Genomic DNA, 15,302 nt, shown 5'->3' with positions numbered 1-15,302 from the left:
CTCTCTCACTCTCTCTCTTTCACATATAGAAGCATTCGCACACACTCTCGACAGAGAATGGCGTGTAACGCTTTCATTATTCATCAGCTAAGCCTATTAAATCTCAACACACAAACAGAATAATCATAGCAACAAGTTTTAAAAAAACGCATACGTGCATGTACAGTTGTACGCAAACACAGTGTATACGGTGTTTTTGTGCATACAGATGTACAATCAATCTGAAATAGAAACACACACAAAATCAATCTTCTCTTTATCACCTCATCCAACTTCATTATTAACATCATGACAAATATCCTCAAATAACTGTTATCACTCCTCTTCCTTTCCTGTCATCATCAGTCACAGTACCAAATTAGGTGGTTAATGCCCACTCACATCCATATTGTAACTATAAATATGAGAAAATCAGCAATCTATAAACAAGATTTAACCAGTTGCTAATTAATATGAATGTGTTCCATCCACAACACATCAAAAATCTGAACCTACATCTTGGTTTAATTTCAGAACGCGCTTTTGGATACAAAAAATCACGTATTTTTCTCCAGCCAGTCAAATTTAGAGAATCAAACACAGATGGAGGTGGGAGAATTTGGTAGCTCACTGCAGTGACACCTTCCTTTGCTGAGGAAATCATCACAGATGAATGGACTGACTGTTCGTTTGGAGGTGTAGATTTTGGTACCAAGTGTCCACCTGATTGCAGATTTTCAATAATGAATGATTAACTTACAGGACATTGGCAACCATGTTGTCTGAGCCAAAAGGTCATAGAAGTGTAACTGTACAAATGAAGGTGAGAAAAGCAGAGAAAAGTGCAATATAAGACTTTAACTGGCAAACACACAGTGACCAGTTGTACTTGTGATCTTTTCTCTTGCCCTTGACCACTGATGATTGCTTTTATTTTTCCAATTTTTTAAAGCAATTTACTCTGAAGACTACAAAAATCTACAAAAGAAGAAAAATAAATGATTATGGCAATTTTTTTTACTGCTAGCAAGCCAATCCCAGTTCACACTTTCAAAACTCTTCACACAAGCAGCACAGCACTCTAATGACCAAATTAAAAAAAAAAAAAAAAAAACACTCACTGAGAAAAGTTATAAACTTATTCCATTAATGTCAACTAAAGCTCAAACACCAGCATCAGTGCCATCTTTGTATTTCTACATACTGATGTGCAAATGTTTGCATTGTAAAAAGTGTACATAGAAAGCACAAAGACATCTAAAAAGCATATATAGAGAGAAACTGCTCATTGATTTTGGGATATGAGAAGTGATGTTGTGTCTTATTTAAATACACCTGCATCAATGACATACTGCTGTAAGCATACTTCAGTACTATACACTATATGAATTTACTGTGTTATGGTTTCTGTTTCAATCACTTTACTTTTGGTTTTTGGCTATATTATGCCCCTCAAATTAAAATGGATTCATTGGGGCTGTGTGTAACGCACCAATACAAAATAGTCCACGATTTTGAAGTGGGAGTGAAATATTGCATGGCTTTCAAAATGACTGAATATGATGAACAATATGTATTCACTCCCTTTGCTGTGAAACCGTGAACTAAGATCATGTGCAATTAGTTGCCTTCAGAAGTCATATAATTAGTTAATATAAATACAACAGTTACATGAAGAACTCAAGAGATTGTTAGAGAACATTACCAAAGAGCATCATGAAAAACAAGCAGCTGACCTAACAGGTCAGGGATGAAGTTGTGGATAAAGTTGTGGCAGGGCTGGGTTAGGAAACAATATCCCATGTTTAGAATATCTCACATGGCAAAATGCAAAGAACATGGCACAGCAGCAAATCTACCAAGAGAAGGCCATCAATTTAAACTGGCAGACCAGGCAAGGAGAGCATTAATCAGAGAAGCAACCAAGAGGCAAATGGCCACTGCGGAGGTCAGAGGTCAGAGAATATGTCCACAGGACAACTATCAGTCATGCACTTCACAAATCTGGCCTTTATGGAAGAGTGGCGGGAAGACAGCTGTTGCTGCGAGAAAGCCATAAGAAATCCTGTTTGGAGTTTGCCATAAGACAGTAGTCTGGTCAGATGAAGCCAAAATTGAACTCTGTGGCTGTTGTGCAAAATGTTGGGTGGCGGACACCAAACACTGCACATCACCCTGAGCACACCATCCTCACAGTGAAACACTGTGGTGGCAGCAGCATCATGCCATGGGGATGCTTTTCATTACTGATACTGGGAAACTGTACAGGAGTGAGGGGATGGAGCCAAAATACTGGACAATTCTTGAAGAAAACCTGTTTCAGTCTGCAAGAGACTTGAAACTTGAGTGGACTTTTACCTTCCAGCAGGACAACGATGTGAAGCATATAGCCAGAGCTACATTGGAATGGTTTAAGGCAAAAAAAAAAAATCCTGTTAATTGAGAATCTGCGATGAAACTTAAAGTTTGCTGTTCATAGACAGTATCCTAATCTGACTGAACCTACAGCCAAAGGTGGTTCTACCAAGTATTGACTCGGGGGGGGTGAACACATGTGTATCCAGCAGATGTCTGCTTTTTTTGCCTATTGTTTTTGTTGCAACAATATATTATAAATGAAATATATAAATTATTATTGTTATAATAAATTATAACACAAAGGGGGTGAAAGCTTATGTTAGGTGCTGAACACAGTAGATGCACGATTATTTTGTTGTGTTGGTTGAAAAATCTAATTTAATAATATCTATGCCTTCTACACTATCAAAAAATGATTTACTTATTCTAAAACATACACATTTATGCATCTAAATAGAGTATGTATATCTGCTGACAACGTTTCCTTAGGCTGTGACATTGGTGTCAATAAAAACACTTGACAAGTTCACATTATGTTGACAGCATTCTGTTTTTTTAATCATTTGGGGCATGGAGTGAGCTATTTTGTCAAGCTGTATAATGCTGCAGAGAGCTGTCTGATGCATTTTGCAAAGGGAAACTAACATTCTTGTTATCGTTTACATTGATAACCTGCACGAATCTTGCACACGAATATGCACTAAAATGTTCTACATGCATTGGGGTTAAAAGGTTTTATTTCCCACAAATTTCATCATATCATCTGCAGATAGCAATCTTCATTACTGCTATCATTATCATCAGCAGTGTCCGCCAGGCCCATCATCACCCGAAGCATCTTGGCCATGTTCCTCAACAACATCTTTATCTGCTCCTCCTCTGTAGTCTCCAGAGGAGGATTCCCTGTCGGAGGCTGTGAAGCTGTGGGGCAGCATGTGTCCAGAGCAGCGGATGTGAAGTGACAGAAGCTGCATGTATTTATAGGCTATCTGAGTAGAGATACGTGGTGCTCACTGTTGAAGCTATTTTTAGAGCCTTTTACTGATGCCTCTGAGTAGACTAGAGGGGAGGAGATGGTTCTCTGGGGAATAACTTACGAGGTGCCCTCATATCTCCCTCTACCCCCATTCAATGCACGTCCGCCCTTCTACTCCCTACGTCTCTGCTCTGCTCATCCCTTCATCCTCTTCCCATCCTCTCACATCGACTCTCTCCTTCTCAATTTCTATCCTCTGTCCACTCTCTTCTTCCAGCCCCATCTCTCCCCTGCTGATCTCGTCCTCTTTACCACCTATCCTCCTGTCCTCTCCCCGTTTTCCATCTTCTCACAGGGCCTCTTTCCTTATGTCCACATCCATCATCTTCCCTCCCATCTCTCTCTCTCTCCATTTACTGTAACCACACCTCTCTGCTTCCCCCAATATATTTTCCAGATCTTCTCACTCCTGTAGCTCCATGTCAAAATTCTTACACTCCCAGCACCACTTTTGGTTGTGCGATATGATGATATACATTATACTGTCACTCTTCACTGCAATATTTTTCATTTGGACAATGCTTTGCATTCTTTCACACAGCATGGATGCAGCCAGGAAATTTGCATGAAGGCAACACAAACAAATGTGGAGGAGAGCGACACAAAACAGGGTGATTCCGAACACGAGAAGGACTCAGCTAAGACCAAACTAGGAGCTCATCCTCAAGAGGGAAGAGAGGCTACTTCTGGCGAAAGGATGTGGTTTGGAGATGAAAAGTCTGACCAGAAAACCCTACTTTGCAAATTGTGCCTCAGGATGGTCACCACAACAGGCTAAAACACCACTAGCCTCTTTTACCACTATACAAAAATCGTGTCAAATGTGCTTAATTGAAAATTCTAAGTAAAAGGACAAAAATAATCAGATATGAGTAAGTATCTTCTATTTTTGGCCTTTTCCATGTGGTCATTTTATATAACCCATGCATTGACTATGTCATACTTCGCATCGTCAGGATATGAGATGACCTATAACAGGTTTTGAGATTTGGTCATGTTGCACAGCCCCAGCCCTCATATCAAAGAGGCATTTACACTGTCCGTATGCAGAGAGCAAAGCCATCTAAAACTCTTCTCTGAATTCCTCAACAGCAGGTGCTCTGGCCTCTGGTCAAGTGATGCCTGTGAATGAAGTGAAATGGTGCTGTTAAATGTTTCATCTCAAAGGCTTAAGAAGTAAGACAGACTATCAAATAGCGACAATAACATGTTTCAACCTGTAAATTGTGATGCCGATCTTATTCCCCTTCCATCCCTGCCAAATTCTCCTTCTCAGCCTTTTTGTTTTCTTCTGCTTCACACATTTTGCAACTATCGATTCACTCTTGCATGATTTGGTTTATTCCTTTCATTTTCACATCAGTCTGCAATTTAGTTTTAGTCTCTCTCGGGTGAAAATATGTGTATGTTCTTAAAAGTGGCAGTCCTGCAAGTGTTCGGTAAGCGTGCTTGTTGAAGTGTGAATGCATGTGAAAAAGAAACATTCACATACAAAGACAAACACAGCAGGCAGCCTTGAGGCAACCTTACATGTGAATAAATTTATTAATATCAGACCGCAAATTATTACATTCAATTCATTATTTTTGATGAGAATGGCCGATCCTTGAGCCAAGTGATGTAACAGGATGCAGGAGTTGATGTCAACATGTGAGCCTTCTAGCTGTACACACACACACACACACACACACACACACACACACACACACACACACACACACACACACACACACACACACACACACACACACCTCCTCCTACGTCCTTCAGTGTGACAGCATGTTGTGATGCAGAGTGGCGTCTGCTTGTCAAGCTGACAGACTCGCACTGACAGCATGGTCAGAGCGCTGCAGACACGGGAGAAAAACACTGATTTTATAACGCTCCAAACCACAACAACAAACAGCCTGCTGGGCACGAGCAGCACAACAACCAGGTTTTTTAGTTCTCTGATGCTGTGCCAGGAAGTCATGGAGAGAATGTATATGAAACATCCTCACATGCAGTAGAGATGACCTGCTGACCAAAATCAAATTAAATCAGTTTGGTTAGATTAAGACAAATTTGGGGAATCACTGTAATAGCACATGTATTTAGATGTCATTCAAATAGTCGGCATATGATTCAAAGCTGTCGTGCAGGAGGTCTATGAGTTGGGATTCCTATAATCTTCATTACACTGTATCTGCTTTGTTAAGTGATAGGCAGTTAATTATGGGGATGGCATTACCGCTCACACATCACACAGAATAACTGTCTTTCCATTCTCCTAAAGGGCTGCAAGGCGGCAATAATTGAAAAGTGGTGACAAAACTATGGTTCCTGCTACCAAAAGGGGCCCATGCCATCCTTCAATCTCAACAGGGCTGAAGTGTGTGAGGACCTGCAGTGTTGAACCTCAGCCAGTCCCCATCACCTCAGTCATCACCCTGTCAGTCCACCTTCACTGCACTATTACCCAGTCAACAAGCTGAGAATGGTAGAAAAAGGGAAAGGAAGAAGGAGGGAGAATGAGGGTGGGCCGTCTGGTGTTAAAATTAAAAGGGAGAGAAAATATGATAGAGTGAGGTGGTGACCAACGGAAATCAAAGAGGCAAAGAAGGAGGGAGAGACTGGGGGAACATGAGAGAGCGAAGAGTGAACCAAAGAGATGGAGGGAGGGAGGGAGGAGAGGAAAATGGGGGGGGTTCAGGAACTGTGCAGCTGTGGGAGCGTATTAAACAATCACTTCTGTGTCAGCGGCTCAACACACCGGCAAGGGACATCTAGTATAGTAGAAGCGCTCAGCCAACGCTAAAACAACTATCACTGACGTCAAATGCTAGCTTTGCCTTCTTATGGCTCTGTACCAGAATCTGTCTGTTCGCAAACAGCCAAAAGGCCAGTTGATCCAACTCAACCACCTTTGCTTGCAAAACACCCAGACAACATGACTAAGCTTATTAACAGAGACTACTGAAACACAGCAGACGAGTTCAAAGCCCTTCAACAAACATCAAATCACAGATCCACATGCTGCATGAAAGGACTAACATGTATTCTGCAGAGTCGAGCATCAGAGCGGCTTCAGTCTCCAGAGTAGCTGATTCATGAGCTGGCCGGTGTATTGACAGCAGGCGGAGCTGCTGGGGACAACACCTCTCAATGTCAATCACGGCAATGACATCGGCAACAGGCACAAGCACTGATAACAAAATGTAAGCAAAGACATGCACGTCCACACATGACCCACAGGCACGAAGCATGTGTGAGGATTTGTGTGTCGAGCCTGTAGAATTTCTCACGTACAAATAAAAGAAACATCTTCCTAATGTATCCAAGAGAATGACATGTTATTATCTTTGTATATCTGTGTGAGTGTTGTGCATGTCTAGCGTGTGCTGAAGGGGGTAGGGCGTCAAGGCAACGCAAGCCTCGAGACAAGAGGGTGGTTGCCGTGGAAACCTCAGGCTAAGAGCTCAGCAGCCGGACGATTGAGAGAAAAGAAGGAGCGATAGACGGCGAGAGACGGAGAGAAAGAGCGAGTATGTGATGAAAAAAAAAATACAAGGGCAACGTCCCTGAGGGCAAGGAGGGGAAACTAAAACAGAGAAAGACAACAGAATAGAGCTGGAGGAGGAGGAGCAATGGGAAAATCTAAGACTCTAGCTTAGCAAGACAGAGAGACAATGAAAAAAACAATTACAGACACAATGAGACAAGAGATGAGAAGATCAAAGAGGAGTGAAGGAAAGATTGAAGGAGTGATGCAGACTTACAGGGAATGGTGCGGAGGTAGAGGTTGTCTCTGATGATCTGCTGGTGGTCGTGGTCCACTGAGCCCTTGGAGAAGCGCAGGTTGAGGTAGTGCCGCAAATCCTTGTCAACCACCCCACCTGAAAGCCAAACATGGGAAGAGAGAGATTAGAGCTTGCTTTCATTTCATAACATGTATAACACACAAGCCCTGCAAGTGGCACTTTGTTGGCGTGACCTCCAATAATCTTTTATTTGGTATAAAGATATTAAAAGCCTGTCTTTAGCTCAATCATGATGCGAGTGACACTGTATTGGAAACAACTGAAAGGATTTCACTCCAAGAACAAACAGTCTGCCCAGCAGGCCAGTCATTTCACATTTGTGCTGTCAAACCCATGCAGCCAAACACTGCTCAAACTCACAGGACTTTTAAATTCTAGTGGAGATCCCAAAGTTTCCAAAGATACCACATTTGTCAGGCAGAATTCACAAGACACACAGAATATTTCAGTTTGTTGCAATGGTGCAGCCATAAAAAAAAAAACATTCATCTTTGAGTTTAAATATTTCTCTCGGTGCAAACATTACTCTTTGTTCCAACAAAGAGTTTGAACAAGCTGATACAAAATGTACAGCTTGTAACAACTGTCAGACAGTGAAGAGTAAGAATGAAGATGATAGAGAGATACAGGGGGGAACTGAATGTTAAGGATGTTAAAGAAAGTTTTGAATATGAAGGAAAATGGCTTAATCAGATCGAAAGCTTCCACTGATTTTCACACCCAACTAAAACTGCAGAGGCCACTACACACACTGATGTGCATGTGCACACACCCACACACATCATGGAAATTGTGTAAACCAGTGATCCCCTTGGGGCTAAATATGCAGTGTCAGCAGGTTGGGTGACAAAGGCCTACAGAGGACAGAAGCTCACCCCACTTCATGTTTGACTCTGTCTCATCTTATTATTTGCTATACAAACTGTCGTCCCTCTCATTAAGTCACTGAACTGAAACACAGTAAAATAACTGGCAAACATGAGTGAAGCAGGACAACATACAGTATCTGTGTTCCACAGACCCCAGTAAGATGAGAGGAGGAGAACTTATTCTCTATACAACATTTGGTATGCAAGACAATCACATTTGACAGCGGGAGGGATGAGGTTACATGCCATGCATTTACAAATGAAAAACATGTCTTGTCACTCATGCATACTCTAGCAACCTCCTGCCAGATTGACTTGACAATGTTCGGCCTACCGGTTGAGATTAATGCAGCGCCCACCCGTCAAAGAGAACATACAGCATACCATCGGAGAGGAAAATCTTTACATGGGCTCACACTGCACAGGCAGACACCAGAGCAGATATCTGTACGTATGTTGCTAGCACAGGTGATTCTATGATTCTGCAATAATGAATGCTTTTGGAATAACATCTTATGTAAACTGACACCATTTTAGCGAGGCTGTGAAGCACTGTGAATTGCTTCACAAACAGCGAGGAGAGGAGAGGAGAGGAGAGGAGAGGAGAGGAGAGGAGAGATGAGAAGAGAGCCCGAAAAACAAAGGAAGACAAGATGAAATCTTGATTAACCTTATTAGGACTATCGCATCTTTCAGATTGGTAAACGTCAAACCATACAGCTATGTATCCCAGCATAGGCCATATCTTTGACATGCACACTGACTCACACAAATTTATACATGCACACCAACACACACCGATATATGTACAGAGACAGATGGAGAGACAGGAAGGGTGAAAAGAAAGGCAGTGCAGACCTGGCACCTCATTAGCAGCTGGCCCAGATGTTAATAAAAGCAGTCCTTTCTCCACAGGTATACATCCACAGACAGCCTGTCCTCCCAGGCGTCCTCTAGCCTTGTAACCAACCACTGCACATCTTCTGCCGTCTCGGTTAAACCTCACTGTCCTGCCTCGGCTTCTCCACCGCTGCACCAGCACAAATGCACAGCACCTGGCTGCAGCCAATTTTAATCCCAGAAAAGAAGACGAGGATGAGGGGGAAGGGAGATGCAGAGAGACGCGGGGAGATGGAGAGAGACGACGACCGTCGGGAGAAAAGAGAAGAGAAGGAGATGTGCCAGTGGGAAGCCAGTCTCCAAACAACCTGGCAGCGGATTGGCTGAAGAGCTTCCACAGTCCTACAGCAGCCCCTATCTGCTGCTGCTGTTACTGCACTGGAGGGTTTGTGCATTTGTATGGCAAGTGTTTGTGTGTGTGCAAAACTGATGGAGACATTCCGTAAGAGTAGGAAATAAATGTTTGTGTGTGAAAGCATTTGTAGACGTGTGTCTGTATTTCTGAGTTTTTTTGTGTGTGTGTGTATGTGTGTGTGTGTGCGTGCATTGTGAGTCTACCCAGATGCTCCCCGACATTCCTCAAATACTCCGCATCTCACCCACCAGATGCTCTCCCTGTTTGACCTTGTGTAAACGTCACTGGCTAGAGAGAAATACTGTGAAACGCAGCAGCAGCAGCATATGTCCCACTGAGGTTACACACACTCATACGCACACGGAGGGCTGATGAGCTCACAGCTGCAGACGCCAGTGAAGATGCCTTGAGCGCCGTCTTGGGCAAGGTTTGGTCTGATTACAAGGAATAAACAAACACCAACACAGAACCACACGCCCATGATATGAGCACTCAGCTCAGGGCAGGGCTGAGTGTGGAGGAGCAGGGTGTATTTAAAGAAGCTTTATCGGTATTACTCTTTAAATAAGCATATTTAGCAACCTCAGAGTTAAACCTGATGCTGTAAACACAGTCAACTTCTAAACTCTGGGGCAGACAATTTGATAGGTTTACAAAAACCGTAGCACGTCAAGGGGAAAAAGATGACAGCCACGATTAATCAAAAACTCATCAAGGCAGACAGTAATCAGCAAAGCTTCTGCTCGCTGAAGCATTACATTAGTCCGTGTAGGTCACATTGTCTCCTGCCCATCAACTGACCGTTAGCTGATGAAATAAAAATAATAAAAACTTCAATAAGGTGGCCGATTCTCTAGCTGTCAGCTCCACATTCCTCCCTGCAGCAGCTGCTAAATGCAAACTGCTGCGACTTGTCGAGCTGCTGGCACTCCTTCCACCACGGCAGCCTCCACCTTATTGATCGACACACTGCAATGGTACAGTGGGTCTACATGGGCTTGTCTGTTGAATTCATTTGTTCAATATCTCCCTATATGCGTCTGCTCTGTTACTACTGGGTGAGTTAACTGTCCTCCTGCCGAGTGTTTAGCATGCTGCTTGGATCCAAAGGTGGAGAAAGCAGACTACAACATAAACAACCATGTGTAACCATTTGGGCAACAAATGGTTGTGACTGCATGACAGTGAGCATCAGGCCACATCTGCTGAGTATGTTTAACAGAGTAAAGCTTCCCATTGTATCAAACACAGCCAGGGAATTGACAAGAAGTCAGTTTTACAAAGACAGAGAGGTGTGGATGGCTGGTGGCATACATAATATAATCTAATGCCTTTGTTGCTTAGGAACAAAAAAGAAGCAGATTTGTTTGCACAGCTGTTGACTTACCTAACATACCATAGCTATATTAGTCAAGCAACACTGGCTTGTGTTGCAAACTAAATTATTTCGTCCAAAATATAGTCTACTATAGTCTACTATAACTGCGATTTCAGTGTCTGTACATGGGAAAAACAATAATGTGAACTTTACAATGCCAACATACTAAAATAATTCGATGATAATGTCGGTGTCATTTTTCAGCAGACCGCAGGAGCCTGACGCAGTTAATGAAGCTGGAGCACTGAGTTTGTGTTACCCTATCACGCAATTGTTAAGCCTGCATCCTGCACCCACAGCTTGCAGTTGCTGCAAGGCTGAATTCCCAGTCTTCTTGCTGTCATATCTCATCAGAGTTTTACATTTTACATAACCAACTGCTTCATTATCATCTGCATTGACAACTTAATTGAAATGCGTCCACATGTCGATTTTCCTGCATATTTTCCCTGCCTATAGTTTCACTAAAAGAGCTTGAAAGCAGCATGTCAAGTAGGAAAGTTCAGTCGACATGACCAAAGATGACCAAAACTCAAACATAATAATATCTATATTTGTTGTTTGAATACTCTAATTTTCAGGCCACATCATACACACGTAATTGATAGAGACTGTATAGTTGAGAGACAAAGGGTTGACAAGAAACAGAGGGCCTTGGCTAGACTTAAATGAAAGACAGTGCAATTTACTTCTTATGCATTTTAGTCTGTGGCACCACAATGCTCCGAAATCAGCAGATTTTTCAGCGTACTGTTGAAGGGCATTTTTGTCTTACAATGCAATGTGCAGCAGAAATGCATAGAAAGCCGTACAAAGGCAACTCTGCCATTTTCAAATGAGAACACAGCAAAAACCAAACAAATCCATCCTTAACAAAAGCTATTTGTTAATTAGGACAAGAATACGTTTTTGAAATTTGAAAAAACTGGCAATAGATCTGAAGTGTCAGCAAGATATTTTTTGCATAAGCAAACGGGAGAGTGTGTTTCTTTCTTGCCCACTAAGTCAAAATAGTGCACTATGAAAAACTTTCAAACTGGAACATCCTGGTAAGTAATTTGAAAACAATTCAGATTTTATCATAACATTAATCCAATGATAATGTTGGATTACCAGCAGCAATTACATGTTGCTGTTCTTCCACTAATGTCAACCAAACCAGGAACCCACAGGATTCTTACTGAAGTGATGGTCTTTACAACACTGCAGAAAAGAGCCTATGGTTGATTTCACTTATGATTGTCAACAGAACAAGTAAATCTGACATGAACTCCATCACTGTTACTTACTGCTGCTCTGGCTCTCAGACTCTCAAATGTATTTTTCTTAAATGAAATGCAGCTGACTCCCCACCTATTACATGGTAACCACATATTCAGAAGGCTTTCAATTTCAAACTAATTTCCACACATAATATTGTAATTTGTTTGATTTGTCCATTTAATCTGAACAACAGAATTGGCATGAGTTGGAGATGGTGCATTTTTCACATCCAGTGTGAAATATCAGTTTGTAATTAACTCAGGTGTACCTTTTAACTTGTTAATGTCACTAATTGTAGCTCCAACAGCTGGTGTACAAATGTTTAAGGTTGCACTTCGTGTGATAAAAAAATCATTATAGCTTAGTGGGTGCTCATCCTCCTCTCATCAAAATTCATCTGAACTCGAAACATATACATAAAATGCAAGCATAACACATATTATTCTGAACCAAGTCTAACCTTTATCCTAAAATCAAATCCACCTAGTAACATGAGGATTGAAGATTTACTTTATTTTTTCTCTCCTTGTTAAAACAATCAACACCTTCTTAAGGATGTAGTTCATCTTTCCATCTTTATAAAGACATTTATATGGATGAAACTATAGTGCAAAATAGCAGGCCTGATAATAATACAACTTTCCTTTCAGAGGTGGATAAACAAATTGTTAATCCAGCCATCAACGCCCTCAGCGGGTCAAAATCACACTCGAACACCTGTCACTTATCTTGATAAGCCGTCTTCTTCGAAACAGCATCCAGCCTGAGGCGAAGCTAAACCAGCATGCAAACTATACGCTCAGAAGAAGATGAGAAAGCAAATATTCATTAATCAAAACAAGAACATAGGGTTCACCAGAGTCACACCTGCCATACATTTATATCTGCTGTTCTATCTTCACACTGTATATTTTTTCTTGTCCTTCTTTGTGTCTCACAGTAGACAAAAGTAGGCTTAATTGTAATTCTGCACTGTATGTGGGTTTATATTTGGCCTGGGTCTCAATCTCCCACTTTTTTCTGAGATGTGTTTTTAGCGGCTCATTTTCATTTAATCATTTTCATCTGATTATGATTTTCTTAATTAATTAATCATACGGTCTATAAAAAGTCAGACAATACTAAAATGTCCATCACAAGTTTCCACTGTTCGAGGTGACATCTACAAATGTCTTGTTTTGCCAGGCCAAAAGTTCAAGTTTACAACAGAGAAAAGCAGCAAATCCTCATATGTGGGAAGCTAAAAACCAGTGAACTCTTTTTTTGCTTAAAAGGGGCCCACACAATAAACTGACAACAACAACAAGGCCTACAGAAAACAATGTCTAAAAAATGCCTAAAGCCATGAAGCCAATATAAGGAAAATGGTTTGATTTAAACTCGCAGACATGTTACTCGCCTAGTTACATGCAACACATATCCCTGAGCAGTACTCAGGACAAGGCAGGCCTGAAAGCGTTGCATTGTTTGTATGTACATTATCATGAGGCTCGAGCGAGGAGCAGATAGATGTAGAAACCAACAGGAGCCATTTTGTTTGATTGGGGAAGGCATAATTAGGCATGACATGCCCACTTTCCCAGGAGGCTGAGAGAGGGGGGAAGCACAGTCGTGCCACACTGATTCTCTGAGTTTCCCTCCTCACAAACTTTAACTGCTCAAGTCTTGAGTGCAAACAACCCTGCTGTCACGCTCCAGTAATGCATGCTGGCATGCAAACTCAGACTCTTACTGTACATGCCCACATGTACACACAAACACAAGACATGTACACACAAACACAAGACATGTTCACACAGACAGTACGCGCAAATAAATCACCAACCATCAGCTATTTGCATTCAGTATATACATCTTAAGTGTATTTCAGCTGTTGTTAATATATTTTATTATTTATTGTCTTAGTATATTTTTATTGTCTTAGTATATTTTTATTGTCTTAGTATATTTTTATTTCTGGTATATTTTTAATGCATTTACGCATATTTTTACTGCATGTTAGTTTATTTAATTCTATTATCTTTATTTTATTTTATTATCTTTCTTATCTTCCTTATTATGTTGTTTCTAACACGGGGGTTGCAATGCAAATTTCTTTGACATGTTATGCTCAATGACAATAAAGGCAATCTTGAATCTTGAAGAACACAAGTGAAAAATTAGATGTAAGACGTGGTGCAACATCATGTCAAAGTTGGCAAGACACTCAATACTTTCCTGCACACAATCACTATCCTTTTCGCTTAGACACACATAAACACTCTCTCCATTCCCCTAACCAAAGCACAGATCCACTTGACACGCACCACAAACTAACACCTGATCGAATCCAAATCACAAAGACACACTCGCTACCGCATTGAGCAAACCGAGGGTCTGTCTGATTGGTTGAAGGCTGAGGTCTGAGCTGATGGTCAGGGGTGTCTGGGGAGAGCTGAGGTGAAGTGGTGCTGTACCTGAGTGGTTATCATGGAGAACAAAACTCGGACAGAGACTCAGTGATCGATACTCCCACAGGAGGTCAGAGCAGGCTACAGGGCAATACAAAACTCCAAGGCGGGAGACAGCATATATACATCAGCACCTCTGGAACGAACATAAAAAAAAAAAAAAAAAAAAAAAGCAATGTATAGGATATTTACCTGCTTCCTCTGCCAAATTCTGGTAAAGCTACTGATGGTCATAGACAATACCTCTCACACCCTGAATCCTTCCCTGGATGAACACAGGAGCACCTTCAGCAAATACCTGAGTAAACACTGGAAACACAGCTGGAAACTGACAGACAACCATCATGCACTGCTATCATACACCTCAAATTCAATCCATGTTTTCAATTCCTATTCCTACTGTTTTTTTGTATACAACATGGGGGTGGGGGGCGACATTAAAACTGAATGGACCTTTTTTACAGCAGACAATTGAAAAAACCTGCCAAAATTTAGGCTGGCAAGAACCATCCAAGCAACACAACATAAACAGCCTACATTGCAAAGAGAACAGACTTCTGATGGGGAAGAGAAGCCACACTGGTGATGCCCGTTGATCAAACCCATCACTCAAATCCAAGTTTTTGATCTTGATTTCATGCCTGTGAATATTCTCATTCATCCAGGTCATTGTAAGCTTTAGGGCATTCAATCGTTCGCAACTGGACCTCGTCAGTTTGTCTTAGAAGACGTTTCACCTCTGTCCTGTACTGACAGTGATGTTGATTTCACTGTCAGTGCAGTGGGAGAGCCTTTAGTCTTTTGTGTCTAATGCTGGAGCATCACACTGGGATCAGGGAAAGCCGTGACTGCTGGCCCAGTTGTTTGAGCGTTTGGGCATGTGTCTTACTCATGTTGTGGGGACATAAATCTGT

General features: G+C 41.6%; 1 protein-coding gene across 1 annotated transcript in view; it reads right to left on the bottom strand.

Moving 5' to 3' along the window:
* Positions 1–15,302, bottom strand: part of LOC121607448 (membrane-associated guanylate kinase, WW and PDZ domain-containing protein 2-like) — a 73,752-nt gene that overhangs the window by 46,618 nt on the left and 11,832 nt on the right. The window contains exon 2 of the mRNA XM_041938245.1: positions 7,132–7,248. Within this exon, the coding sequence (XP_041794179.1) occupies positions 7,132–7,248 (117 nt within the window). The remainder of the gene's footprint in view (positions 1–7,131; positions 7,249–15,302) is intronic.

Source organism: Chelmon rostratus, chromosome 6, assembly GCF_017976325.1.
Source record: "Chelmon rostratus isolate fCheRos1 chromosome 6, fCheRos1.pri, whole genome shotgun sequence".
NCBI classification, from domain to species: domain Eukaryota; kingdom Metazoa; phylum Chordata; class Actinopteri; order Chaetodontiformes; family Chaetodontidae; genus Chelmon; species Chelmon rostratus.
Note: the sequence above shows the minus strand (reverse complement) of the source record. Positions and strands in the feature narration are given on the sequence as shown.